A 27,870-nucleotide genomic window follows, 5' to 3' on the forward strand; every position below is an offset into this window, starting at 1 on the left:
GGGGGAGCTCCGTTTTATACCAACGCGGTGCCAAAGAGCAGCTCGGAAAGCGCCGTGAGCTCTGGGGACGCGCGGGCAGGGCAGCGTGGGGAGAAGCAGGCTGCTGGCCTTCGGGACCCACAGAGCCACCTCGAACCGGGCGCTACCGCCTGCAGCCTGCCGGCCGAGGCTGGGCGCCCGCAGCGGGGCTTAGCACAGGCGGCCTTACCGCGGAGCGCGCAGAGCGCCCGCGCTCAGCCCGGCCCCGGCCCCGGCCCCGGCCAGCCCTGCGCACCGGCCGCGGGGCCCCGAGGCGCGGCCGTGCCCGCTGCCCCCCGCCCCCCCGGCACCCCCGGCCGGCCGGGAAGCGGGGGCGGGCTGGGGCCTCGGCGGAGCAGCGGTGGCTGTCGGGGCCCCGGGTACGGCCGGCACCGGGCAGGGACGAGCCCGCTCCCGGCCGCGGTCGCACCGCGGTGCCGGTGGAAGGGGGCAGCGGGGGGCTGCGGCACGGCACGGCACGGCGTGTGCCCGGCTGTCCGTGCCCGTGTGCCCGGGGAGCGCGCGGCCCGGGGAGGCGCTGCCCGGCCGGGCCCCGTCCCGCCGCCCGTGGCAACCCCGTTTCGCTCCGCACCGCGGTGGGCGCCGTCGAGCGCCGCGCTCGGTGCTCCGGTGGCAGAGCCCGCGGGGCGGGACGGGACGGGGCGGGACGGGACGGGACGGGGCGGGACGGGGCGGGGCGGGGCGGGGCGGGACGGGACGGGACGGGACGGGACGGGACGGGACGGGGCGGGACGGGACGAGCGGTGCCGTCGGGGCTGCGCCGTCGCCGTCGCCGTCGCCGTCCCCGGTCCCCGTTCCCCGTCCCCCGAGCCCCGCCGCAGGCCGCAGGCGGGCCCGGCCGCGCACCCCGCCGCTACAAAGGGGCCGCGGCATCTTTAAGGGCCGCGCCGAGGCCCCGCCCCCCGCGCCGCCATTGGCCGGCTCTGCCCCCCGGCCCCGCCCCGCGCCGCGCCGCCGCCCCTGACTGGCCGCGCCGCCCGCCCGTCCGGCCGGCCCCGCCCCGCGGGCGCGGCCAGGCGGAGCGGCCGCGCGCCCTGGACAGCTCCCGCCGGCCGCAGACGGCGGCGGCGGCGGCGCGGCGAGGACATGGCGCGGGGCCGGCGCGGGCCCGGCTGAGCGGCCGGTGCCGGCGGCCCGCAGCCCGCGGGGCCGTTGGGGCCGTCGGGGGGGCGGCCCGGGCCCGCTGCCCGCTGCCCCGCGGCGGCCGCCGCCGCGCCCATGCCCGAATGAGGAGCGGGCGCGGCGCCTACCGATGCCTCGCCGCCGCGCCGGCCGCCTGCGCCATGAACCCCGAGCTGGCGATGGAGCCGCTGGGCAGCCTGCACGGGGCGGCCGGCCATGAGCCCGAGCTGATGGGCAGCCCCAGCCCGCACCACGGCGGCCGCGGCCCCGCCGGGCCCCTGCGGGTGCCCCCCCCGCCGCCGCCGCCGCCGCCCCCCCCGCCGCCGCCGCCGCCGCCGCCGCCGCCGCACCAGGAGCTGGCCCCGGCCGCCGCCCGGCCGGCCATGGTGCCCGGCATGGCCTCGCTGCTGGACGGCGCCGCCGAGTACCGGCCCGAGCTCTCCATCCCGCTGCACCACGCCATGAGCGTGCCCTGCGAGCCCTCGCCGCCCGGCATGGGCATGAGCGGCACCTACACCACGCTGACGCCGCTGCAGCCCCTGCCGCCCATCTCCACCGTGTCCGACAAGTTCCACCACCCGCACGCCCACCCGCACGCCCACCACCACCACCACCACCAGCGCCTCTCGGGCAACGTCGGCGGGAGCTTCGCCCTCATGCGGGACGAGCGCGGGCTGCCCGCCGTCAACAACCTCTACGGGCCCTACAAGGAGATGCCGGCCATGGGGCAGAGCCTGTCCCCGCTGGGCAACGGGCTGGGCGCGCTGCACGGCGCGCAGCAGGGCCTGCACGGCTACGGGCCGCCCGGCCACGACAAGATGCTCGGCCCCAACTTCGACGCCCACGCGGCCATGCTGGCCCGGGGCGAGCAGCACCTGCCGCGGGGGCTGGGGACGCCCCCGGCCATGATGTCCCACCTGAACGGCATGCACCCCGCCGCGCACCCCGGCCACCCGCCGGCCCACGGGCCCGGGCTGCCCGCCGGCCGGGAGCGGCCGCCCTCCTCGTCCGGCTCGCAGGTGAGCGGCTCGGGGCAGCTGGAGGAGATCAACACCAAAGAAGTGGCGCAGCGGATCACGGCGGAGCTGAAGCGCTACAGCATCCCCCAGGCCATCTTCGCCCAGCGGGTGCTGTGCCGTTCTCAGGGGACCCTCTCGGACTTGCTACGGAACCCTAAGCCTTGGAGTAAACTGAAATCCGGCAGGGAGACCTTCCGGAGGATGTGGAAATGGCTGCAGGAACCCGAGTTCCAGAGGATGTCAGCCTTAAGACTCGCAGGTAGGTCCCGGCGCCGCCCGCCGGAGCCCCGGGGAGGGCGAGCGGGAGCGGGGCGCGACCCTCGGGGGCGGCGCGGGGGGTCCCGGCCGCTCCCGGCCCGCTCGGGGGGCGCCTCCCGGCCCCGCCTGCCCCCGCGCTGCCCGCCCGGCCGCTGCCGCCCGTGCTCGCCGTGCGGGGCCCGCGTCCCGCAGCGCGGCCACCCGCGGGGCATCGCCCGCCCGGGGCCGGGGCCGGGGCCGGGCCGAGCGGCGGGGGCGCGGGGCGGTGCGGGCAGCTCCTCCCGGCCCGGCTGCCGGGGGCAGCCCCGCGGCCCCTTCTCTCCCCTCCCACCCTCGGCGGGCGTTTCCGAGGCCGCCCCCGGCGCCCCCGGGAGAGGGAGGCCGGGCCCGAGACCGGGTCGCGGCCCCGGGCGATGCCGGGCTGGCGGCGGCCCCGCATTGTTCCGCGGCCGGGCGCGGAGGCTCCGCATTGTTCCGCGCGGGTCCCGCATTGTTCCGCGGCCGGGCGCCCCCTGGCGCGGGCTGGGCGCGCCGCAGCGCTCTATTGTTCTGCGGGAGGAGCGGGCGGCCGCGGCCGGGGGGGCACGGGGAGGCTGCTGGGGGGCTGCTGGGGGGGGGGATGCTGCGGGAGGCCGCTGCGGGAGGCTGCTGCGGGAGCGCCCCGCGGCCCCGCGGCCCGCTGCCAGCACCGCGCTGGGGGGGAGCCGGGGCGAGGGGGGCAGCGGGGCGAATCGCTTTTCCTGCGGTGGGGGAGCGCCGTCGGCTGGGTGCGCGTCCGCAGCATTTCAGCGCTGCCGTGGCTCGCCGAGAGCGGAGGAAGCGTTCGCAGCCAGGCACTGACTGCGGCTCGCTTCCTGCCCGGTGACACGCTGCTGCGGGACCCGGGGCTGCCCGGTGCGCGGCGGGGAGCACCCCCGCAAGGCGCCTGCCTTCCGCGGGCGGGAGCCGCTCGTCTCCCGCACCCCGATCCGTGGCAGGGGGCGGGCCTGGTGCCGCCCAGCGCACGTGTGGACGGACACACGGACCGCAGGCGCGGTGCAGCGGGGATGTCCGGCTGGGCCGCCTGCGGTGACGGCCGCACGTCCACAAACACATTTGAGAAACCCGGCGATGTTCGTTCCGATGACTCTGCCGTTCTGTCGTGTCGATTGATCCCAACCTGCAGAGATTAGCGGAGGGCAAACGCAACGCAGGCTTTCCCAAAGGCTGCCTCCCGCACCGCACTGTGCTGGAGCACACGGAGAGGGCGCCGGGGGTCCCTGGCTGCCCCCTCCGGCCCCTGCCCCTCTGCCCCCCACGGCGCTGTCAGCACGGCCCCGCCGCTGCCGGCCGGTTAGCGCAGCCTGCGGCGCGGCTCGGGGGCCGGGGGAGCCCCCGCGGGAGGTGTCCCCTCCTTTGTCTGCGGCCGGCACCGCGCCGGGCCCCCCGCGCCTGCGAGCCGCGAGCCCCGGCCCCGCAAGGGCCGCGCACGGCGGCGGGCGCCTGCCTCGGGGGCTCCCCGCAGCCCCTGCCCGGCCGGGGCTCGCCTCCTGCCTCCCGACCGCATCCGTAACGGCGGCCGTGCGGCTCGTCACGGGCCGTTTGGCCTCTTTTTTGGAGCCCGGGCGGAGGGTCGGCGGAACGGAGAGGGCAATCGGGAAGGGAGAAGGGGGTGGCGATAGCCCCCGGTCTGGGGGAGCCGAGCTCCCGGTACGTGCTGCGTGGACTCAGCTCATGAATCCCGTTTCGGTGCCCCGTTAACTGGTTTCCCCTTCGCTTGCTGCCAGCCCCCCGGGCGCCCCCGGCCGCTCCCCGCGGGGTGCGGAGCCCCTGGCCGGGCAGCCCCTGCCGGCACACGCGGCCGTGTCGCCTCCTCAAACGAACGTGAGTGTGGAGGGAAATCGATGCCGATAATGTTTAGAAGATTAAAAGAGCATTAATGCTGGCAACGGGAACATAAACGCGCGGACCCAGTTCTCATTGATCTGGAACCTGATCCGGCCGGTTTCCAGTAATGCTGCCGGTGCTCGGCCTTCCCAGCACCCCGCTCCCCCCGGCCCCCCCGGCTGTCTCCGTGCCGCTGTCCCGGGGCGCCGCGGCGGCGGGGGGGCGGCCGGCGGGGCTTCCCCGGGCCCGGCACGGCCAGGGAGCAGCCGGGCGTGGGCCGGCGGCCAAGCCCCTTCGTGCGTGGGGCAGCCGGGGCGGGCAGGAGGGCTCCCGCCGAGCTGCCGGGCCCGCGGGCCGGGTTGGGATTTAGGCCGGCACGGTTTTAGGAGGGCCGGTGGCACGCTCCCGCGGGCTCCACCCGGTTTCGCTGCGGGCCGGGTCACCCTGCGGGTGCGCGGGGCCGAGCTCCGGTTTTGTGCCGCCGGGCCCCTGGGGCCTTGCAGCCGAGCCCACCCGCGGGCCGCCTGCACAACCCCGCGGCGCCGGGGCTCGGCTCCTGCACCGACACCCGGCGGCACCGGGACGGCCCGCCCGAGGGGCAGCGGCTCCGGCCACGGCTGGGGCGGGGGATCGGGGAACCTTCGCACATTTCCTTCGGGAAGCGGAGCTTTTATTACCACGGGCGAACGTGCAGCCTCATCGCCTCGGCGCTCCCTTTCCCTTGGTTGGCTTGCTGAAACCCCTCTGAGCGGAAGGAGTAAGCCGTCGGTTTGCTAAGCGCTCCGGCTGGCTGCCCCCGCGGTCCTCGGAAGGAGAAAGTTCCTCGACCGGAGGAGGCTCTCCTCGAACCGACGGCAGCGTGCCGCAAGTGGGAGGCTCCTAGTGGGAGCCTCCGGCCCGGCCGGGACCCGACGGGGAGGCAGAAACGGAGCGAGAGCCCTGCCGGGGAGCTGCCGGGAGCCCCGGGCGAGCCCTGCCGCGCGTCGCCGCCTCCCAGCCCGCCGCCACCCTGCCTGCCCCCGCAGCACCGTCCCCAAACGGGGCCGGGGGGGACGGCGCCGCCGCCGGGGCGAGGAGAAGCCCTTCCTTCCGTGCGGGGCCGGGGAAGCCTCCCGCATCGATCCCGCCGATCCGCTCTGCCCCCCGCGGAAGCTGCGCGGTTACAGCCCCGCTCCACGGGTTTGCCCGCCGTGCCCGCACCGCTCAGGTGGCCCCGGCCGCGGTGACCGGGCGGCTCCGGCCCCGGGGTCCGGGCAAAGACCCGGGGAGGGGCCGCCAGGAGCCGCCGCCGGGCGCCGGGGCCGAGGAGCGGGCAGCAGGGGGTGGCGGGGCCCCCCCGGTCCCTCCTGGCCCCCCCGGTCCCCCCTGGGCCCCCCCCGGTCCCTCCTGCACCCCCCCGGCCCCCGGCCTTGTCGCCGCAGCGCCCGCCCACGCGGAAACGTCCCCGCGAAATCCGCGTGTCCCGCAGGGCACCGCCGATCCCCGGTGAGTCACGGAGCTTATCGGCGCCCCGGGCTCCGAGGGCAGAGTTCGGCGGCGGCTCAGGGCAGCTGCACCCGGAGCCGGGTCCCCCCGCCCGCCCTGCCCGCGGGTGCCGAACCCGGCGCCTTATCGCCAAGCCCCGCTGGGTGCACCCGGGAAGAAGGCGCTCGCAGCGGCTCCCGAGCCGTGCCCTCCGCGGGCTACCGAGCTCCCGCGGCTCCGGAGGGCCGGGCACGGGCCCCCCCCCGTCGCCGCGTGCTCCCCGAGAGTCCCGCTTGCATTTCCTGGCTGCTGAATCACCGCGTCGGTGATCGCACAACCGGTGCCCGAACACCAGCAGTGATTCATCAGCAGGCGCGGTGACCGGCCTGCGCTCCTTCCCCTCCGTGCGTCCGCGGGGCCGGCGGGGCCAGCGCCGCTTCCACCTGCCCGAGCGGGGCTGCGGGGCTCTGCGGGGCTCTGCGGGGCCGTGCGGGGCCGTGCGGGGCTCTGCGGGGCCGTGCGGGGCCGTGCGGGGCTCTGCGGGGCTCTGCGGGGCCGTGCGGGGCTCTGCGGGGCCGTGCGGGGCCGTGCGGGGCTCTGCGGGGCTCTGCGGGGCCGTGCGGGGCTCTGCGGGGCCGTGCGGGGCCGTGCGGGGCCGTGCGGGGCTGCGGGGCTCTGCGGGGCCGTGCGGGGCCGTGCGGGGCCGTGCGGGGCGCGCCGTGTCCCCCCCCCCGGTGCCGGAGCGGGGCCGGCGGCTGCCGTCAGCACCACGGAGAGCGGCACGGGGCGGGGGGGCACCGGGGGAGCGGGGAGGGGCGCAGGGAAGGCGAGGAGCAAGGGAGAGGGCAAAGGGGGGAAGGGCAAAGGGAGAGCGAGGGAGAGGGTAAAGGAAGAGGGAGGGGCGAGGGAGAGGGGAGCAGGGGAGGGAGAGGGCACAGGGAGAGCAAGGGGAGGGAGAGGGGCGAGGGGGCCTCTTCTGGCCGAGGAAACCGGGGGGGTCCCAGCAGAGGCGCGGGGCTGCACCGGGGGGCTCTGCCGTGAGCACCTCCAGCACCTCGGACTGAGATGCGCTGAGTGTTGGAGCTGCGCTGCCGCTGTCGGTCTGTCCTCTGCCTCTGTACTCCGCCTCCATTTTCTGCCTCTGGAATCTGAGACTATTTTGTCGTCTGTAGATACGGCTGAAAATTAAGGTATAATAGCATCTGTATCAGCTGTGTTAAATACATATAAAACTATCTCTTCGTGTCAAACTAAATATACAGGTGCATAAAGACTCTTTGAAAGGTGTTTAGTGGCTTGAAATATTAGTACTCTCTTCAGATATAGATTAGTGGTTATGTTTGAACAATCCATGCAGTAAATTGTGGGGCTGAGTGATAAATTATATTTCTCACGTACCAACTTTCTGAAATAATATCCCGCCCTATCTCGTTGTTCCACGTTATTTCTGAAGACACTGGGGACGTTTCTGCTCTGCAGACATTTGAATACCATCTTTGTTAAGCAGGGAGTTTCTGTCAGTTTCTTAATCGGTTGACAAGGAAAAATCTGACCACATTCAGTATTAAATGCATTTCTACCTCTTTTTTCCTCTACTTATATATATATACAAGAAACAATCAGCCTGTCAGGATGTATCACTCACTCTGAGTTTTTCTGATCTCTGTTCTTCAATATTGCCATACTATATTTTCCTGGTATCTCTTAGTTGTCACCATCTGAACTGAAATATCCCAAAACTCAAATATTTCTCTGCATTTTAAAACTGACACGATTTATTTGTGACAAGGAACATGTAAAGGAGAGAACGTTTTTGCCGAAAATGATTATTTTCCAGTAGCTGATCCTCTTTCTTCCCTTGCTCTTTATAGGGGCGTTTTGACTTAAACCTCGTACTTCCCCTTCTGCACCGTGGTCGCAGTTGGTCATCACTCCCCGTATTATTCCCCAAACCTTGCACTAAATGTTCCTGCTGTCCCCACGCTGCAAGCTGTTTTCTCCTCCCTTCCCTCCGAGGTTACTCAGCGATGATGAGCTCCTCGCCAGCATCCCAACACGCCTGTTCTGAGCCTGCGAACATTAAAAGCAGCAGGCTCCTCGCTTCAGAGGAGCTCCCCTGCGGCTGCCTTCAGAGTGGCCACGGGCCCTGCAGGTGTACGGAGAGTTCATCTAATGGGGGAGGCAGGGCTGGAAAGGACTCGGGATGCCACCTGTCCTCACCGCCTGCCCCATTCTTCGGCGGGGGGGATTTCCCGGCTACCTAGGCAATCTTTTCCAGGGCTTGCAGGTACAAAAAATCCTTAATGACTGGCCTTAATCTCCCTTTTTGTCTTTCAAATCCTTTACTTCTCATCTTATCCCCAATAGGCAGAGCACAAAAAAAATTACTCCCTTTCTTCTGATAGCAATCTGTTTGTATTTAAGACTGCTATCATGTCTCCTGTCTTCTCTACAAAAAGCCCCATCATACTTCGGAGGTGAATATGCAGAGAAGACATTACGTCCGATGGGACAGATAGTACATCTTTTTTTCCAAGGTAAAAGATTTTGTATCCAGTCCTATCAATCTTGCAGCCTTTTGCATAAAAGGCTTTCTGATTTATAGAGGATTTCTGTACGCAGAAATCATACAAAATAGACTAATCTCAAATGGTTTCAGTGATAAGATCAACAAGGTAACTCACTGATGGTGGATAGAAATGCAATCAAAAAAGAAATCAGAGTGTTTGGGGGTTGTTTGGGTTTTCTGAGCTATAAAATCAAACTGCTCCATTGTGAGAAAAAGGGGACTCAAACCACTGGTAAATGCTTCACAGAGGAATTATTAGACAAGCAAGGGAGGCTGGCAGTTTCCCAAAACGCAAATTGTCTCTGGGACCAAAATATCTCTAAGTAAGCAGGGAACATATTTATGAGTAGTGGTGATTTTCCAGCAGATCTCATCTTGTCGTAATGGACATTTAAAAACGAGGGCCTGTGCCGAGGCATTAAGCTTTGGCAAGCAGCACGTAGCTGCGGAGGGTGAAGGAAAAGCATACGGAAGTCTTCCTCGGAGAGCTTCCCCTGCTCGCCCCCGCATCTCTCCCAGTTCCCTCCTGCTCGGTGCTTTCCATGCCCACGTGTTGCCGCACCGGGTACAGACGCCGCTGCCTTCCTCGGCAGGCGGTGTCGCCCCGCCGCAGCCCTAGCGATGACACGGCACCGGTGTCACCCTCCGGCTCCTCCTGGGGCACCGGTGACACCACGGCACAGGGCCAGCCCTGGGCACAGGCTGCCCATGTGAAGAGGCTTGGTGGTCCCTACGGGTTACGTGTAAGCTTCCAAGGCTTTTCCCCGGTCCTTCTGACGTCTTTAGTGCCAAGCTTCTCCTCCGTCCTGCCCAGGTCCTGCCATGCACGCTCAGGAGGGAGGACCCCGCTCCTGCTGCGGGTTAGCAAGGCCATGGGAAGGAGGGAATGGGAACCTGGCCTTATGGCAAAGAACATCGCCCCTCCAAGGCCTGCTCTTGCGTTTTGTGTTAAGCAGCCGTTGTCTGAAATGCAAGAGGAGCACAGAGCCAGGGAGGCAACACAGATCTCGCTGCCCCAGATAAGCCTGTGGAGTTTTGCTGCTTTCCTCTCAGGTTCTTCCTAACTGCGCCCTGTCAATAGCAGCCATTACAAGCAAAAAGTCATCTCCTGCTTTCTGTCGTGAGCCAGGAGTTCTGAAACCAAGCTGGTTTCGGAGGCGCAGAGCGAGACCTCAGTGGATCCATGCTTCCCTCGCAGCGGGACCCACGGGGCTCGGCTCGCGACTGACTGAAGTGTGAGCTGCTGGGAAGGAGCCGCAGCACGGCGGCGTGCCAAGGCAGCATAGCTGAGGGAAGGCCGTTGAAGTGACAAGTAGAAAATAATGAAGACAAGACACTTCAAACTGAAATCCTCTCCAAGATTTCAGACTCCTATTCAGTGCTTACTCACCTCCCTCCACTTCAAATTCCAGGTCTTTCTTGGAAAAGATGCCGAAGCACTTCTCTCCCTGCACGTGGAGGAGGTCAGGCTCCTTCCAGTGCTCGAGGGGGTGTGAGGGTGCATCTCTCACGGGCGCTGCTGCAGCAGGCAGGGCGCTCAGTGCGGGGGAGGCCTGGCCTCGGTTTTGTGCCCTGACTAGGGGAATATAAATCCTTGCCACAGAGACGTGTTATATTTCACCTGGAAACTATTTGGGCATTCGAAAGGGAGAATCCTCAGAACAAGAGGAAACATAAATCTCCCAGGTGCTGGGAGGGCAGGACTTGCTGAGCGCAGCCCGAAGCACTGGTGCTGAGTTGTTACCAGACAGAGGACCCGAGTGGTGCCTGCCAAGAGCCTGAGCGGCGGCGGGGGCAGCGACCTGCCTCAAATCCCCTCCATCCCTCAGGGACCCACCTCACCAGTGGGCATCCTGCTCCATTTCCCACCAGTCTCTTCCACGTTGACCCTCTTCCCACCCCACAGCGAGTGCTCCAGGCACCCCACAGGTATCCAAAGGAAGGATTTCTCCAGCACTACTGTTTTAAACAAAGACTGAGCAACATAAACGTTTTGTAAAAACGGTTTGATGCACCCTTCGCTGCATGGTGAAGGCTGCCAGCTGCCCGAAGCAGGCTCTGCTCAGACGGCCCTGAGGTGCAGCAAGTGCTGGGGCAACAGCAAACAAGGCTTTTAGACAACATAAATTTCAGGTTTAGGCAATTGAGCTATCACACAGGTGACTCAGGTGAACTCTCCCTGTGCCTCAGTTTCTCCATGTATATATAGCCATGACTAACACTGTGCTATTGATTATGAAGTGCTCTGGGGCATGGAGGAGCACACCAGGCAAAGCAAACGCAGGTTGCTCGGTGTCATTTTTGTTTTTTTCTTGCTGTGAGCATATTACTCTGCATTTGGTGTTGTAAGCGAAGGGCAATGTGAATGGATGCAGCGGGGTGGCCCTTCGTTTGTGTCCACTCCGCGTGCTGGTGAGGTGAAAGGACGGGTACCCGTCCCTGGGTTGGCTGAGGCCTCCGCGTGCTGCCCGCCTGAGGCCGGCTCTGCAGCCTGCACTCCGCCCCGGCACGAGGCTGTTGTGGCAGCAGGCGAGGTTTGTGCAGTCGGGGGTAACACCGTGTGTGTCTGCCCGCTCCGCAGCCCCTCCGCCCCTCTCCTGGAGGGGCACCTCCACCCTGCGGTACCCCAGGAGTTTTGTTTCTCCCAGGGCCACGGGGCTCGGCGGTAACGGGGCGGTTGCACCCCTTGCTTTGAAAACAGGAGCCTGTGGAGAGGAGCAAGGTCTCACACGTTGCTGACTTGAAATGAAGCCACAGCATGAGCTTGCACTGCTGGGCCAGGATCCCACGAGGCGCGAGAGCATGCGAATCCCCTGGCTACTGAAGAGGATGCCTTCAGATACCTCCAGCGCTCGCAATCAGCTCTGAGACAGCAGCCTGCCAGAAATTAGCTCCTTCCTTTGGCAGCTGGCAGAAAGGCTTATCCGTAGGGAGGGCTGGATGGCGAGCGTCGCAGGATGCCCCCTGCCTCGGCCACAAGCACGCGACTCGGGGGCTGCTCTGCAGGAGCTGCTTCAGGGTACGGCTACAGCCTGCAGCCACCTGGTGACAAGGAGCGCATTTAAACCGAACTGCATGCTCACCAAGCCTCCACTCATTCTTGCCCTAGAGTGCAATAAATTGGCCTACCCCATCTATTATTTATTATTCTGTATTAATGATGGAAGTATATTACAATAGTACTTAGAGGCCCTTGTCAGAGATCCCACACTGAGATCGGTGTTGCAGTATTGCACAGAAAAAACAGTCCCTGCCCTGCAGGATTTACAGCCCAATTTCAGCTATCCAGCAGATTTACAAGAGGTTTGACACAAATAGCTTGAGACCCGCTACATGCCGGAAAGCAATATAAAAGAACAAAGTCCCAAAATCCATTCATCTTTTCTTCTCAAATAGCTGAAGGATGCAAGTCCTGGGTATGGAAAGGCGTTCTTTCTGTGGCAGAGCTACGGGAGAAAAATTAGGCGGAGTACCAAGAAAAACATTCCCGGCAGGAAACATCAGGGTGTGGGATGGCTTCTTAGGGCGCTGCAAGAGTCCGTGTACCCGGACACGGGCTGGTGGTGGTGAGGACCTTGCCTTTGCAGGAGGGCTGCTGCAGGGGAGCAGAGGGCCTTTTCCAGCGACGGCCGATCTCTGCAGGAGCAGAATTAGCGCTTTGCACCGCGCTGCTCGTCTGTGCGCATCTTCTGTTCTCCTAGATAAGTGCCTTCAGAGGGTGTTCACGGGGATGAAAAAATGAAGAGGGTTTAGCATGTGTGTGTAGCAGATGGGAATAAGCAGATAAATGTGCGCTGGCTGCACACCCTAACAATGTGATTATTTGCATCTTCATTCAAATTGTTTCTTGTTACATAATGATTTTGTACACAGTGGAGTACTTAACCTAATTTGTATTGATCTCAATTGCTTTCATTTGTGCATACTTAATTCAGAGAGGTAATCAAATTGATTTTTGAGGCCTAGTTTTTAAGAGATTGTAGTAACGCAGATATAGAAGAGGTTGCTTTAAGTGAATCATATCAAAAGAAAAACGTTTTAAACCTTTGGAAAACATTTTGATGGTCATTTCATTGTGTTTGGTGTAACTAGCATAATTAAATTTCCTTCACATTGAGTTCTCTCTAAAATCAAATTGAGAAACATTTTTTAGCTCCATCAGACAGATAACTTGGTTTAGTTGACTTTGTACTACACCCATCTGAAACGGCATGCGAGCGATCAATATTCATGGCTTATCTTTACAAACAATAGAGAGAAATGACTTATTGTGGGTTAAACGAATGTTGTTCTCTACTTGGCTCCTTCTTGACATTTGTTTATTGGTTTCACAGTTCCGGAGTCACTGTTGCCATTAAAGTAAAAACATCATAAAAACGGTGACTATCTGAGGGTGTGGGTTACCTTGAGAAACTGCAGGGAATTAAATTTAGAGGTGGTGAAGACAAAGAGAACCTCTTTGCAGTAAAAGCGGACCACAAAGTATGGCTCTGAGAAAATTTCAGATGGCTGCGTCATCCTCCAAGATTTCTGGTGAAAACCTCCTTGCCTGGTTGGTTTGCAGTCAGAGGTACCTGCGGGCGACGTCAGGTTTCTCTCGGGGTTTTGTTTGGGTTAGAAGCAGATCTTGCACCGTGTTTGTGTTCCATGGGACACGAGTCACACGAGCTGGTTCACTGACCTGTTTCCAGTATCCCAAGCAAGCTGGTGCCTCCTCTTCCTCCTCCTCCTCCTCCGCAGCCACCTCTGGGTGCTGGTGACCCCCGTCCCCTCATGTCCCAGCGTGTCCCCCCCGAGCACCAGGCTGCGTGGGGCAGTGAAGAGGAGCCGAGGGAGGACGGAGCATCCCTGCCCGGGCCGTTTGGGGCACAGTTTGGGTGAACGCTGCTGCAGTGCTGCCCGTCGCAGCGGTGAGCCCCATGTCAGTCGATTTTTGCCTACATGTGGCAAAAGCAGCTTCTATAAAAAGGACTGGACCATCTGAGCATGCATAAATAGCTCACAGAAACTATTACTGCGTACAAGAACGCGCAGCGCTGCTCCTGGGCTTTGTGAGGCCGGTGCCGCGTGCTGCAAATTGATTGCTCTGAGCTGCACGTATTTCAGCCATTAGCGACGGGGCCAGCTGGACATCTTTCAGCAAGAAAAAGTGTCATGAGAAAATGCCAAGCCGTCTGCTGTAAAACGCTGTGCTCGTCAGGCTTCCCGGCCGGGGGGCTGGCGCGGGCGGGGGTCCCACCACGCGGGGCTGCCTGCGGCCCGGCTGCTCCTGGCGCCGCGACCACCGCAGCTTTGGGGACGGGCGGTCTCGGCACAGGGCGGCAAGGGATGCACATGGGCATAAATCTCTCTTTTCTAACAGCTTTACTCAGCAGTAGTAATGGCACAGTAGAATCCACTGCCATTTGCTAACAGTTGCCATGTATTCATTTTTAATGACCAGAGTTAAATTTCACAATACTTCAGTCTGTACAAACCCAAGTTTTAAAGACAATAGTTATCAGCTGCAATGCTGCTAAGTATTTGCCAGGATTTATAGCTATCCGTAATGCAGGGGCTGGCTGGGTTCCTCCCTTCTGAGGAAGAAAATGGAAAATAAGAGTTCTTGTTGCGGAAAATAAGAATATTTTTGCGGACAAATGAACTGTCGGTAGAATCGCTCAATTTAATGACGGCCTGCGGCCAGCCCGGCCTGTAGGTGAGGCCTAGCCAGGGATGCTGTTCTTCGGCCTCTGGAATCACAGCTGGGACATGCTCGTCTCCGGAGCTTTCAGCTCGCTCGTGAAGGTTTTTATGTGGGAAGCCGTCAGTGTCTCGTGGTGACGGCTTTGGCCCTTGCAAGTGTTCGGCACCAGCGCAGTGGGGTTCAGGGTTTGCCAGGGGAAGCCCCCCAGGCATGGCTGCAGGAAAGGGGAGCATCAGTCTGGGGACATTTGTCCGTCCTTGTTATGCTTTTAGCAAAACTGCGGGGAGGGGGAGGTTATATTACTGAAAAAGTGTCATTTCAGAGTTCCCTCTATCTAGCGTGAGGGATTGGATTAAAAGATAAATGGATTTTCCATTTATCTTTGCCTGAATGATAAATTTTGTCCCAACTTCCAACCGGTGGAGATGAGAATACCCAGCGGTGGTGCTGCTGTGAACGCCTCTTGTACGTGCGCCAGCCACAAAGGGTCCATCAAAATGTGAGCTATTGCCCATGGACTCCGACTGGACATATGAGTCTCACAATACCATTCTGCTCTTTTACTGTGAAAATGACCTCCTAAAGCCACGGGGAGCTGTGAGAAATCACACAGTGTAGAATTCCAAACAAGTTACAAATGTTATTATTATTACTTACAGTTTTACCGTCATCACAAATGTTTCTGCCTGCAAGTTCAGTTATCGAGATATTCTTGTAAAAGGAATACCAGCAACTGAAGCAAACTTATAATTGCTCGTGCTAAGAAGCAGACCATCTGTAAACTTTTGCCTCACACACTCAGGTCAGAACGCGGCTCCAAAGTGCGGAGCCGTGGCGGAATCGCGCTCCCCGGTCCCGAACAGGACACAGGACGTGGCTGGGGAATGCTCAACGCTCGCGCAGAGCGGCGGGGGGGGGCAGCTGCTGCGGCTGCTAACCCGCAGCCACGACCGCTGCTGCTGCTCTCCTTGCCCCGGGGAGCTAGCCAAATATTTCAGCGCGTGCTTAACCCCGGGCTTGCAAACATGCTGATCAAAAGTCAATAGAGCATCTTGCGTATTTAAAGGTGAACATCTAAATATTTATCTTCGCGGAAACTTATTTAACAGTGAGAACGGTGGAGGTTTTGGGGCACGCTCCGGTTGTCTCCTGATGCCTCACCTGACTGACCTCCCGCCTCCCTGCGCTTGCGCTGGGTGCTGGGGTTTTGGACCTGCCAGCAATACCTCACCCCGTGAGCGCAGCACCTCGCTGGCTGAAAGCAGTGGGTTTTTGTATTTCCGTGGCTTTAGCTGCAGGATTACTGAGGACAGACGGTGCCTCCTCGGGTGCATGACACAAGGGGCCCACTTCGGCAGTGGGATGTCGTGTCCCTACGCCCTGCTAGGGCTTTTTGAACCAATAGATTTCCCCGCAAGTAAAAATTAGGTGGGGCAGTACTGAATCTGTTTCCGAGCTCTTTCTATGTTGTTTCTGCGTAAAGCATCTTTACTCCAGCATGGACAAAAGGGATGAATCTTTTTCCTTCACAGTTATGGCTTTCAATTATTGTTAATTATCTGTTTTCTTCCATAGAATATATCCAGTATTAACTGCAGTTAATAAATCAAATTGCTCTTAGAATCAAGATGGCTGCTTCCCTTCCTTCTACTATTAAAACGTTTCTCTTTCTGCAGGCAGGTTTCCTGGGTAATAACTTTATTTTATTAGAGTGCTCGCTCCGTTTTTCTCTTCTGATAAATGCATGTCAAGGAAAAACATTTGCCTTTATGGTTCCTTTTCAAGAGCAAACTTAACAGTTCAAGGAAAGTATTTACTGAATGCATTGAAAAGCACATACCTTTGCATTATTTATCATGAGATACCAATAACTGTAATACGCAGAGTATCTCTGGACATAAATTAGTGATGTTAGGAACCACTGGAATCCTCCCTGTGTCCCGGAACCTATTAGGACCTGCAGCACGAGGGTAGGTGCTCGTCACCTCCCCACTGCACAGGGCTCAGACAAAAGGCTCGATGAAATGCCGAATGCAAAGATCCAGCCCCTCCGAGCTAAAATCTGCTTTTTTGTCTCCGACGTGCAGTAAAACATTATCCGTGGAGGGTATTATCTGGTAGCTCAGAGATGCAGATAGCTTTGAGGGACAAAGGAGCCAGGAGGAGCAGGGGGAGGAGAGGGGGCTTGCAGCGAGAGAAGCAGAGCATCCCAACCGGGGGTGGCTGGGGACGGGGACCGGAGCGATGGGGACAGCTGCGTGGGACAGCGGGCAGCAGGGCGCACCGTGCGCGAGAGGGGGAGCTGGGGCCGGGGGAGCTTTGCTGCCTGGGGCGTGACAAGCCACAGACCTCCCTGGTCGTCCTGCAGGGCTTTCCCTGAGAGCGCCGTGGCTCTGGCGCACTGCTTGGGGTGCAGCACTAGTGCCCAAACCTCGTTCAGGAGGATTACATCCTCCAGAAGTTCCTCTCTCGCTGCCAGTCAATTGAAAACCATCTCAGTTTTAAGTAATATCTTTGAGGATTTCAGATTTGATCTCCGACAGAAACCCAGATGTGTCAGGAAGGGCTCAGCCCTGTTTATTCCCATGGAGCTACCTTCACTTTGAGGCCAGCTGATCTCTGGCAAAGGCAGATGTCCCTGAAAGGGCACCCAAGGGTCTGGAGCCCTCTGGCTGGGGCTGAGGTGTGTGGCGCTGAGCACTCTGCACCCCAGGCTCGTCGTGCTTCTCTACAGTTCATGCTCCTGCCACCCGTGCTGCAGCGAGGTCGGCCGAGTCCCTGGTCTGCAGGCAGAGATCCTGAATCCTCCCCAGACTCTTCCTGCCTTCGGGCTTGTTGCCACCAGAGGTGCAAGCCAGCCGCGGGCGCAGTCACAGGTTCACCCTGGGCTCATCGGCTGCTGCTGCCGCCCCTCGCTGCCCACGGTTCCCAGCACAGCGTGTGCTGGTGCTGCTGCAGCTGGCGGCTCCCCTCCTGGGGATGCTCACCAATGACAAGGAACTTGCAGTCTTGGACCATACCCTCTGGAGGCATCCTCCTTTTATGTTTTGGCTAATCTCGTCCTTTTGGAGTGGCCCCGACTTCCCTCTTAGGCAGCTCCACTGCGGCCACCTGGATTTCACAGCTGAAAGTAGGTGCAAAATCAGGCTCAGGCTCAGGCTCAGTCAAAACAACAAAAACAGTCCAGCTTCCTGCAGAAATCCTGTGAAATGCTGCCACATGCACAGAGTGAAGCTGGTCAGTATAGCCCGTTACATACCCAGGCACACAGCAATGTATACAGCCCTGCCTTCGGGTTAACTGCAGACATTTCCAGAGCCTGAGCATTACTTCTTGGACCAGGTTCTCACTTCACACATCAGAGCTGCAGAATTATTTAATACGTCTGCTTAAAAATCTGCCCACTTACCAATTCACTCTACTTATTGTGTCCCAGCACATTACCTAACCATGTCAACATATGGATTTTTTTTATCTTGTTGCCTCGCATAGACAGCCTTATCAGTCTATTTTTAAATCTGGATGTGCTGTGGCAGTGGTATTGGTTTCAGCACTTGATGTTCTCCCTGTGCTAATAAATACGGATCAGCTATTAATACCGATTTTTCTGAGGCCCATTAGCATCGTTTGGCACAGCAAGCGTCGGACCGTCGGACAGGCGCTGGCGCGGGTGCTCCCGGCTGCCTTCGCCCTTCGCCCTGTGCTGCACCCCGGGGTGCAGCTGGCCCCCAGCCCCATGCCGTGGCTGCAGGCACCTCGCCGGAGCTGTGTGATGTGCCAGAAGGAGCCTGGGGACAGAGGGAAATGGGGAACAGAGCGCAGGGATGGGGACACCCCCGGGAGCAGCGCTGGGGCTAAAGGAGAGGGGAAGAGCCAGGCGTGCCTGTGAGGTGCCCTGTGAGGTGTGACCGTGCCGTGTCACGTAACGCAGGGCCTGTTTCAGCAATGCTTCCAAGCTTGTTTGTGAAAAATGGAATAATTGCTGCTTAAGGATCTGCTGTGATGGAGAGGACGGCGCTGCTGGCAGGCGTGGCGGTGCTGCTCCTGGTCGCGGCGTGGCGGTGTGCGGCGCCCCAGGGCAGGGAAGGTGTGTGGAAGGGCAGCGTTTCCTCCTCTCTCCCCAGCTGCCCTGCAGTGAGGTTATGTGACGTGCAGGTGCTGCCTGCCAGATCAAAGATGCAGGATCTACTCCAAAGCTCATCTCCTAACAGACGTCCGAGAAGTGCCCCCACTTCTCCCCCGGCCTCCAGGAACACCCCAGAGCAAAGAAGGGCGGGGAGAGCCAGCCGGGGAGGGGGGCTGCTCTGCCTGCCCCAGCCGGGCTCGGTGCCAGCCCTCGCGGCCCCCAGGCAGCTGGGTCGCTCCCGTCCTCCTGGTGGGGGAACTACACTTGACGTAACGAACGTCAGCCTGGAAAACGTGGGGGGTCCTCCTCACGGGGGGAAGCAGGGCAGCCCTGCAGGGCATCTCGAGCAGAAGAGCCTGGGGCCTTTGGAGGCTAACCAGGCTCAGCGTATCAGCGCACGCTGTTGGCAGAGCCAAAGCCCCCCTTTGGCTGCCGGTGCTGCATCCCTCAGACCATGCCGGTGAAAGCCAAAACTCTCTGCTTGCCCTCAGCCTGGCAGCCAGAGCCGCGGGGACGGGCAGCTGTACCCGCAGGGCTGCAGCACAGCGCCGCGGAGCCTGCGACCTGCCCCTCTGATCGCAGTCTTCTCCTTTCCTCATTTCTGAGGCCTAATGACTCGATACAAGTTGTGTTTGGAAGCTAACGTAATCCGCATAAACCTGCACTAATTCACCATTAAAGGTGCAGCACGCTGCTGCCAGTCCGAGCACTTTTCAGATTAGTGAACAAAGAGGTAAAAAGAGACCGCGCCGGCAAGTGGGCTGCGCAGACGGGGCCTCGATTCGCGCTGCTCAGCCCCGGCACGCCGCCTGCCTCAGCAGCTCTCCTTCCAACAGCAGCTGCTGCAGTCGGGGGCGAAAACAACAGATACACTGGTAAATGATTAAAAAAGTAGCCGCGGAGGTCTGCTTCTGGAGGCAACGAACAAACAAAAGGCCCAGCTGGGTGGTGGGCAGGATTTGTGCTGTGTGTGGGTTTCCCCCAGCTGTGGTCACGGCAAGCTGCTGCCCCGAGAGCTTTGACGGCGGCGTGCTCTGGGCTGTGCAAAGAAATAGGAATCCTTTCCGAACGCTAAACCTCGTTGTCGTGGAGGGGACCCAGGCCTCCTTCTGCAGGTGGAGGAGGTGGATGCACTGACTGTCCCAAAACGTGGACAAAATGTTCATTCTGAATGCGCCAGCAGCAGCTTCCAGTGGCATTGCCTCAGTGCACGGGTCTGCTGTAGAAATTACCCGGGTGGTGCAGTTTGCGTTGTGGAACGGAGGCCTGTACAGTTTCCTTAAGAAATAATTATCTGGAGTTGTTACATGCTGTGGTACATGGGAAGTATCCACAGATAATTGATCTTTTTCTTGGCTATTGTGAAAAGAAAAGGATGTGCTTTGTGTTTTCCTTCCTAGATTGAATTCAGAGAAATTATTTTTTTTTTAGCCTAACATTGCCATGTGTTTCTCAGATTTTTGCTTCATAAAAAGTGTGGGAAAAAAAAAAACAAAATTCCTCACTGTGCAGAAATCTGAATGTGAGGCTGTGTCATGTGTGTGGACGATAAGCACGCAGGGGTGAGCTCTGTGAAGGGCTGGAGACCCAGTGCCCAAATGCCTCATAGTCAGGTGCCCATCCCTAGTCCTTGGTTTTGGCGTGTGAGCAGAGGCACGAGCGCGCCGCCCCTGAAATTCACCTCCGCACCCCCGGTGCCGCTTGCAGAGCTCTCTCGTGGAGCGCAGCTCTCGGCCGCGCGCGATGCTCCCGAGGGATGAGCCGCAGGGACTGGGTCCGCGACCGGCCTGCAGCAGGCGCCGGAAGGCTCGCGGGTGCTCGGCTTCCTCGGTGCCGGGGGTCGGGCTCGCTGGCATGTCGCTCGTGCTGACCCTTTCTTTCTCTCTGTCTCCTGCCACCCCCTCCCCAAGCATGCAAACGCAAAGAGCAGGAGCCGAACAAAGAAAGGAACAACTCCCAGAAGAAATCTCGTCTGGTTTTCACTGACCTCCAGCGCCGAACGCTTTTCGCCATCTTCAAGGAGAACAAGCGCCCGTCCAAAGAAATGCAGATCACCATCTCCCAGCAGCTGGGCCTGGAGCTCACCACCGTCAGCAACTTCTTCATGAACGCGAGGCGGCGCAGCCTGGAGAAGTGGCAGGACGATCTGAGCACCGGGGGCTCCTCCTCGGCCCCCAGCACTTGTACCAAAGCGTGACCGGGAGCGGCCGGCGCGGCGGAGCCACCGAGCGAGCGGATGCGCAGCGGGGCCCTTCACTGGTGACTTAAAGCACAATCCTCCCGGAAACTCGTCCCAGCCTAGCTGCAAACAGAGGACACTTTTTACGGCTTTTAGTCAGTTTTAGAAGGCGCAAGTGAAAAATTAACCTCTTTCTATGTAATACTATGCTCAGGACAGGCTAAGCAGGTCTGAAGGAAGAGAGCCGTTCGTGAGGCAAGTTTCTCCTGAGCCCCAAGCCCCGGCTGGCGGGCGCTGCGCAGCCCGGTGCCGCACCGCCGTGCAGCACCGCCGCGCGAGAACGGAGCACAAAGTCTGACACGGAGACGCTAAAGAGTCCGAGAACCTGTTTTTAAATCTCAGGCATGGTTTTGTTAAGTGTTCTAGGGAAAAAAAACAAAAGATCAAATTTACAGGTTTCTTTTTTTTTTTTTTTTAGTTTCTTTGATTTAATCAGTGAGTACAGCTTGATCTTGGATCAGAAAAATTCAATTCACTTGAGCTCAAAGTATCAAGCACAAAGACAATAGCTATAGAAATAGGTACGATTCTGGACTCACTACAGCTGTTATTTTGAGATGCATTCTAATTTACAAAGTTGATAGTGAAAAAGTATGTGACTACACAAGTCTCAAGCACAGTTTGCAGTTTGTCACAAATTCTGTGTTTGTACATAATGCAGATGCACACTCAGGAGGTCAATTTAACTGCTACAGTACATGGAGCAAACACAATGTTTTGAAAGATCTAGATTTTTTTAGGTCATTAATAAGCCCTTTTCAGTTACCAGGAATCTAATTTCTCCTTTGTAGTCTCATTGTTACTGAGAAGTATTTAGTGTTCACTGTATTTTTGTTCATTTTTTTGAAAATCCTTATGGGAATTTTATGGTACTTTCAAGCAGGAAAAAAAAAAAAACAAACAACCACAAACGAGCCCTTCAAATGTCATTGAGCATGTTAGATGTGCTGCATATGACTTAAATATGCCATCTAAGCCCATTACATTTTAAGTTCTTTTCGTCCACCAGTCCGTCAAAGCTGACGAGAACACAGCACACCAAAGAGACAGGATTTCTGCAAGCCAAAGATATTCGTAACTCGCCGTTTTCTTTTCGTCATCGTTAGCGTGGTCGTTCTTTTAGAGATCAGAAAGCCTCACAAACGCCAACCCGTTTATAAATCTCTCACGGTCATTTGCTGTACAATTGAGCAGAAAGTGAGCGCTGACAAAAACATGTGAGCAAAGTCCCGAACGGCGCGGCGGAGCTGTCACAGCCACCTCGCTGCAGCCACAGCAGTCTTCGAGTAGCAAACGCGATCCTCGCCGCCGGAGCGGTCACGGTCACTCGATGTGCGTCCTTACCAGTGAATGGCCCCTTCGGAGCACGGCCCCGTGTTCGAAAGCAAGCCAAACGCTGTCATGCTTCTTTAGAGACACTTGAGACTTTTTTTATGTACTACTTAATCGAAACCAAAGAAACGTTTTCTGCACCTACTTCTTCTGCAACGAACTGTTCCATTTAAAAATAAAATAAAAATAAAAAAACAAGGAAGCACGTCAGGAAGCGAACAAGTAACACACTGTGTTTTGACAGACATCTTGGACATTTTAGGAAGCAGATATCAAAGAAAGGGTTGACAAGAACAAAAACAAAGTAAAGCCAGTATATGATTGCTGCTTCATTTGACAACTCAGTAATCTTAAAGTTGAAGATTGTCTTTAATTTGTGCCTATGCAGTTTTTTTCAAAAGAACAAGGAACAGAGCAACCAAAACCTCAACAGCTACAATACCAAAGATGAGGATTCTCACAACTGTTTTTTCAGTTCATTATCTCCTCTTGCACGACTGAAATGCGTGTAGCACCATTGATCTGTGGAAAGGTAATCAATTCTGTTTCTTTGAGCAACACAAAGGGTGGGTTTATTTATGTTTTTCCTGTTTCTACCCCACATGGAATCTCTCCAGGAGTTGCATGAACTCCAAGTGTAAGATGTTGGGATACTAAACTGGGATGTCTGCTCTAGCTGGAGCCACGTACGAAAAATGTGTCAGTTGGATATTACTTGTTTTGTCAGATAGAGTTGATCTCTTGTATGTTTAGAGCTTTGAACACCCATCCTTCTCTATGTGAAAACAGTTGAAATACCTATATACCCTCTTCCTCATTCCCAGGGATAAAACTTGCAATATATGTACTGATTTATTTCATTGTAAGTGCTGAGCACCGTTACAGCCTGGCTTATTATGATCAGACCCTGATCTGAACCGTAACTGAGTTTCAGCAATTCGTATGGCAAATCAGTAATTTGTTTTGACATATTCTGTTGTCACAGTCACGATGATGCAAATCATGACATGCAAACCAAGTTCAGAGCTATGCCCAGTGTATTATTTTGTTCCATCTCCACATTTAAATGAAAGCTCTTTTTTTAATTGCTTTGCAAAACTGCTGCAGTCATTTTCCATTTTTTACTTTAGAAAAAAAAAAATCAAAAAACCTTGTCTGCTCAGGACAGGAAAGTTTTCTGAGAAGTAAATTCAGGATCCTCACAGCAGCTAAACTGACAACACATACCAGCTCTGGGAATTAAAAGTTCCTTAAACACAGATTTCCCAGACTGATCGAATGGGATTCCAAAAAGCCTCCTAATCAGGCATGGAATAAAGTTGGAAAAAAGACGGTTCAGGGCTGGGCTGGTGCATGCTGCCTCCAGGCGTGAGTTTGTCAGCACACGGCAGAGCGAGGGCCCGGCCGAGGGGCCGTGGTCAGATTCACTTTTACCCCCGTTCACATCTCACGGGGTCCATGCCACCCGGCCTCTACATACACATTGTGAGCGTGGCATTGACCTCATGGGAAATTTCTCATTCTGAAAGTTTTTTACTGCATTTCGTAGCAGCGTTGCGCAATGCTGTTTTTCGGATTACTTTTCTCTCATTCCATTCCATAATGCCTCGGTAACCGTACAAAGAATGGACACAGCACGGGTTAAAAACCCAGAACGCCATTTCCTACCTTCCCTGTAGCTCACTGCAATTGCGAGGCAGAGAAGTGTATCTATCTCGGAAGAGACAAGTCTCGGGCGTCACATCAGGAGCGTGCTTGGCAGCCGGTGCCCCTGCTGCAGAGCAGAGGGACTTGGGGTTCACTTGGCGTTAGGAGCAGCCACAGGCTGGCAGATTTGGCCTCTTGAGTACCACATGCCTTAGAGGCAAAGAGGAGCGTGTCCTGTTCTCATGGAGTTTATGAACAAAAACCTGTTCTTTTTATTTCATTTTAGAGTTCGTACCAATAGCTGTGACAGAGTACAGATCAAATACTGAATTATATATATAAAAAAAGAAGTATCTTCAATGAAATTATTAATTATCTCCAAACTGTGGAAGTTCTTATTATGCAATATTATGACTTAAATTCTTGCCTTGATCTTTCAAATGTTGATCTGCAGTCTCACACTGGAAGCAACATAATTGTGCTGACCGAGTAGTACTGAGGATGATGTTACTGCCCATACAACAGTGTTTGTTTCGTGAAGTGTGTGAGCCTTCTCTGTGCTGGGGATTGCAAATATAACAGTGCCCATGTTTCCTTCTTATTTCTCAAAATTCATTTTCATCTGAACACCTGAAAATGCCGTTGCATTTTTTTATCCCTGCATCTTTCGTGGCTCTATGTTGTCTTCCATTTCACTGTCGACTATTGTAGGCATTTATGTAGCAGCTGACTCAGAAGAGGAGTGTCGATAAAAATATGCTGTGGGTAGATATATTTGTATGTACACACATACAATATATACTATATTCTGTTCATACTTAAAAAAACACAAAACTCAGATATGTTGCGTTTATATACCGTATATTTATGAATCTATATAGCTGTGTAATGTAACTTGTTCCTTTTATTTATTCTGATGCGAGTGACTAGTTTGTACAGACAGTATCCCAGCATCTTCCTTACTGTGAACTTGGAGTTACTATCATGGGCACATCCAAGATGAATTCAACTTTCAAGAAACCCTGGATATTATTTAATCACCTGTGAAGGAACAAAGAATGTGCTTGATTACTTCGGTTGAATAGCTTTATTCTGGATCTCTCTTAACTAAAGCTAAATCCAAAGACCTGAGAAGGACTAAACCAGCAAACTACTCTCAATCCTGCATGAGGGAATAGGGATCACCTCTTCCAAAACAAAACACGGTAATGATATGGTATTGGAAAGGGTGTGTTAGCTTTGGGAAGAAAAACAAACAAACAAACAATGTTTTTCTTGCTTGTCACAATACGTACGTATTTTTTAAGACACGAGGAAACTTTATACTTGGCCTCCTTTATATTTATTAAGGGGAATTTTTATTGTTTAATTTTTTTTAAAATGCAAAGTTTAAAATGGTTTTATTTTTCTTCCAGACACTTGTGGGTTTTAACCCAATATATTATCTATCAGTAATGTAATTTATTTAGTTTAGTCTTAGAGCAGGTCCTGAAATCTCTGTTCAGTCTAAATCCCACCGAGTTTCATTTTATTTTTAAAGTTCAATGGGAGTTTTACCTGAAGACAGACTACAGGATCAGGGTCAAATGTTAGTTATTCAAAACTATTTAATTCAACCGTTTATTAATTTGGGGTTAATTTCGCTTATTTATCCATTTTACTGTCTTAGTGCATCAGAGATGCAAGCCTGTGTTCGTAAATACACTTAAAAGTTAGTTTTGCTTCATAAAGCATAAAAAGTTCTGTTACAGACAGGAGGAAAATAACAAGTTACATAAAACAGGATTTTAATTTTAGCTTCTTCTTTTAATTGATTTTAATTGTTAAATATAAAAATTTAAATTATTTAAGTTAATCTCTTCCCATGTGATTAGAAAGCGCAACATACCTTTATTATGGCACATAAAGTCTTCGTAATATAATTTATTTATTTAACTTATTCATCATCAGCTAAAGATGCCCTTGTATAGTTTTTATTTTTTATTTAGAATTACCTTTAAAGCACTACAGATGTTTTTCTGTCAGAAAACAGAGCAAATTTTGAGGACAAGCAATGAATATTCAACCTGAAACTGTGCATTCAGAAACAATAGGAGGAAAAGACATTGAGATGCTTTGCCTGAACTTTGTGGCTTCTTAAACCTTAAGCTGGGAGAAAAATAATACATGCCAAGCAAAAAGAGAGAAACCCTTAAACTAGCTGCTTCCAAGAATGAACTTCTGTGTGTGTAAAAAAGAGAAAAAAGAAAAAAAAAAGGAAAAAAGAAAAAAAGAAAAAACCTTTCTATTTCTAGTGAGAACCAAAGAGGCTACCTCACTGACTTTTTCCATTTGTAATTTTAATCGTGTTGATGATACCAAAGATACCAAAGATTTCTTTCTCTGTGCGGTCTGCATTTTGCTTGTGCTCTTTTATAGTTTTAACTTCTCTCTCCTACATACAGTAATGTACAGCCGCAACCCAGATACCCCAAAGAAATACTTCTTGTGGAAGCTGCTAATTCTGATGATGCAATTTTCTGTGTTTACCTTATGCCTTTCTGCCAGCCAAAAATGTCTGAGGCTGAGCAGAGCAGGCTCGGCGCCGTGAAGCCCTCGCACACCTGCCCCACTCACCGAATCCCAGAGGCCGGAGCACTTGTGTTGGCCTGGAGATGGATCGGGGTCGCGTTCAGCAGCTGAGTCCTTGGTGAAAGGTTGCTGCCCGTTGTGCACAGAGGTCCTGCTGGGTCCGTGGGTCTGCTCTGGCAGCAGCAGGACTAGGTCAGGGCTGATGTGATGCTGGAAAGGCAACGCAAGCGGCTGGTCCAGCAGCCCCCAGGCTAGCAAAGCCACTGTGGACAGCCAGCCCAAGGGGGTAGGATTTGTCTACCGAGTTCTGGCCAGCTGGAAAATAAGCATCAATTCTGTGCTCAGACAGAGCCCCAGGCACTGGGAGGAGCAGCTCCTGTCTGTTCTTTGACCTCCTGTAGGTGCCAGCAGCTGGGAAGGGGGGATGCTCAGGGAGGATGCTTGCTTTCATGCTATCAAGGGCACATTGTTTTCCCTCGGCACAGAGCAGGGATGTGGAAAGCAGCCCCGCCGTGGCCCAAGGCACCCAGAACACCCCACAGGCTCCCTTCTGCCCGGCTCCCCCAGCTGTGGCCGCCTCACATCTCTCCCAGGCTGTGTGCGTGGGTCGGCAGCGCCTCGGCTCCGTGCCGAAATGGTTCCCTGCACCCTGCCTGGGCCCCGAGGTGCCTCCGGCTCGGGCCGGGGGGGAGGCAGCGGGTTCCTGGCCGGCCCCGGAGGCTCTGCAAACAGCTGCTCGCTCCTGCGCACGTTGCTGTTGTTGTCGTTTACAGTTTTCAGATGAAAATCAATTAATTATTTTTCTCAAGTTAGCCATGAAACAAAGACACATTAAGCTCCATTAGTATCATATTCCTAAATGATTACTTAAAAGTTGGCTGTTGGGGAATAAGTGGTGCCCTTTGCTGTTTGCCTCCTTGATCCTGTTGATAGGATTGAATGCGCCGCCCTGGGAGCGAGGCGCGGCTGGCTCGCCACGTGGCTCGTTCCTCCACACGGCCTTGCGCCAGCCCTTCCGCTGCGGGCACGGCCGGCTCCTCGCTAGAAGCGAGAAGAAGGTCTGCATGGGGTGGTAGGTAGGCTAAAAAGAGAAAAAAGACGCTCATCCGGATGCCAGGCACAGGGTTTTGGCTGAGCTGGAAAGCCGGCCTGCAACCCCCAGCCCTGCCCGGCCTCGCAGCGGGGCCGCGCGAGGAGAGGAGGCCGCGCAGGGGAGGCCGGTGGCGGCGCAGGGCCCCGCGGCAGGAGGCAGGCGTCGGGGGAGGCTCCAGCCCTTCACCAAGCACTCGGCGCGAGCAACGTGGTTTGGGCCCCCACCAACAAATTGCCCACAGCTCAACACAAAAGCTCCGCTTTAATTAAATGTTGCCTTTTGTTTCCTAGTTCACTTTTTTTTTTAAGTCGGTATTGGAAAAGATAGGGACTTGACAAGTGTGCTTTTTATATCTATCTCTCTATATATTCCTTCATTAAAAAGCTATAATGACTCTCAGGATGCCTTCTCGGTGTGGCAGAGATGAGCGGTTCCCTGTGCTCGGCAACACCCCCGCGCCGTGCCCTCTGCCACCCCACCGTAAGGATCGGTGGCGGGCTGGACACAGAAAATACTCAGAATTGGCAGGCTCCTCTACAGCGATTGCATTTCTTACCAGACCCATGCTTCACTTGCAAAGTGTGACATTACCACGGGACGAGTGCCTTGCTTGAACCAAAGCAACGATTTTGCCAGTCTAGACCTCTCTGTGCTTTTTTTTATTCTTCCTGTGAATACCTCAGCTTCAACTGGGCCGCCATATCGTACCTGGTGGGCTTATTGTACTGTGGTGCTTTGCAATGCAACCCTGCAAAGAACAAACTTGTAATAATACCAAAGGCTCTTTTCCTCCCCTCGCCTCCCCTCCCCTCTCCTCCCCTCCCCTCTCCTCCCCTCCC

The 27,870-nt window shown here is 56.3% G+C and overlaps 1 protein-coding gene across 2 annotated transcripts; it reads left to right on the forward strand.

The window, feature by feature from the left end:
• Positions 1–1,120: 1,120 nt before the first annotated feature.
• On the forward strand, positions 1,121–27,870 carry ONECUT2 (one cut homeobox 2). Of its 2 annotated transcripts, none has more exons than XM_066988212.1 (2): positions 1,121–2,439; positions 11,039–20,048. In XM_066988212.1, exons 1-2 carry the CDS (start codon positions 1,266–1,268, stop codon positions 11,074–11,076), a joined length of 1,212 nt encoding a protein of 403 aa, XP_066844313.1. In that variant the 5' UTR covers positions 1,121–1,265; the 3' UTR covers positions 11,077–20,048. The 2 variants fall into 2 exon arrangements, with proteins under 2 accessions (XP_066844313.1, XP_013050539.3); XM_013195085.3 differs by lacking the exon at positions 11,039–20,048 and adding an exon at positions 20,060–27,870 and having other exon boundaries at positions 1,124–2,439.

Source organism: Anser cygnoides, chromosome Z (genome assembly GCF_040182565.1).
Source record: "Anser cygnoides isolate HZ-2024a breed goose chromosome Z, Taihu_goose_T2T_genome, whole genome shotgun sequence".
NCBI lineage: Eukaryota > Metazoa > Chordata > Aves > Anseriformes > Anatidae > Anser > Anser cygnoides.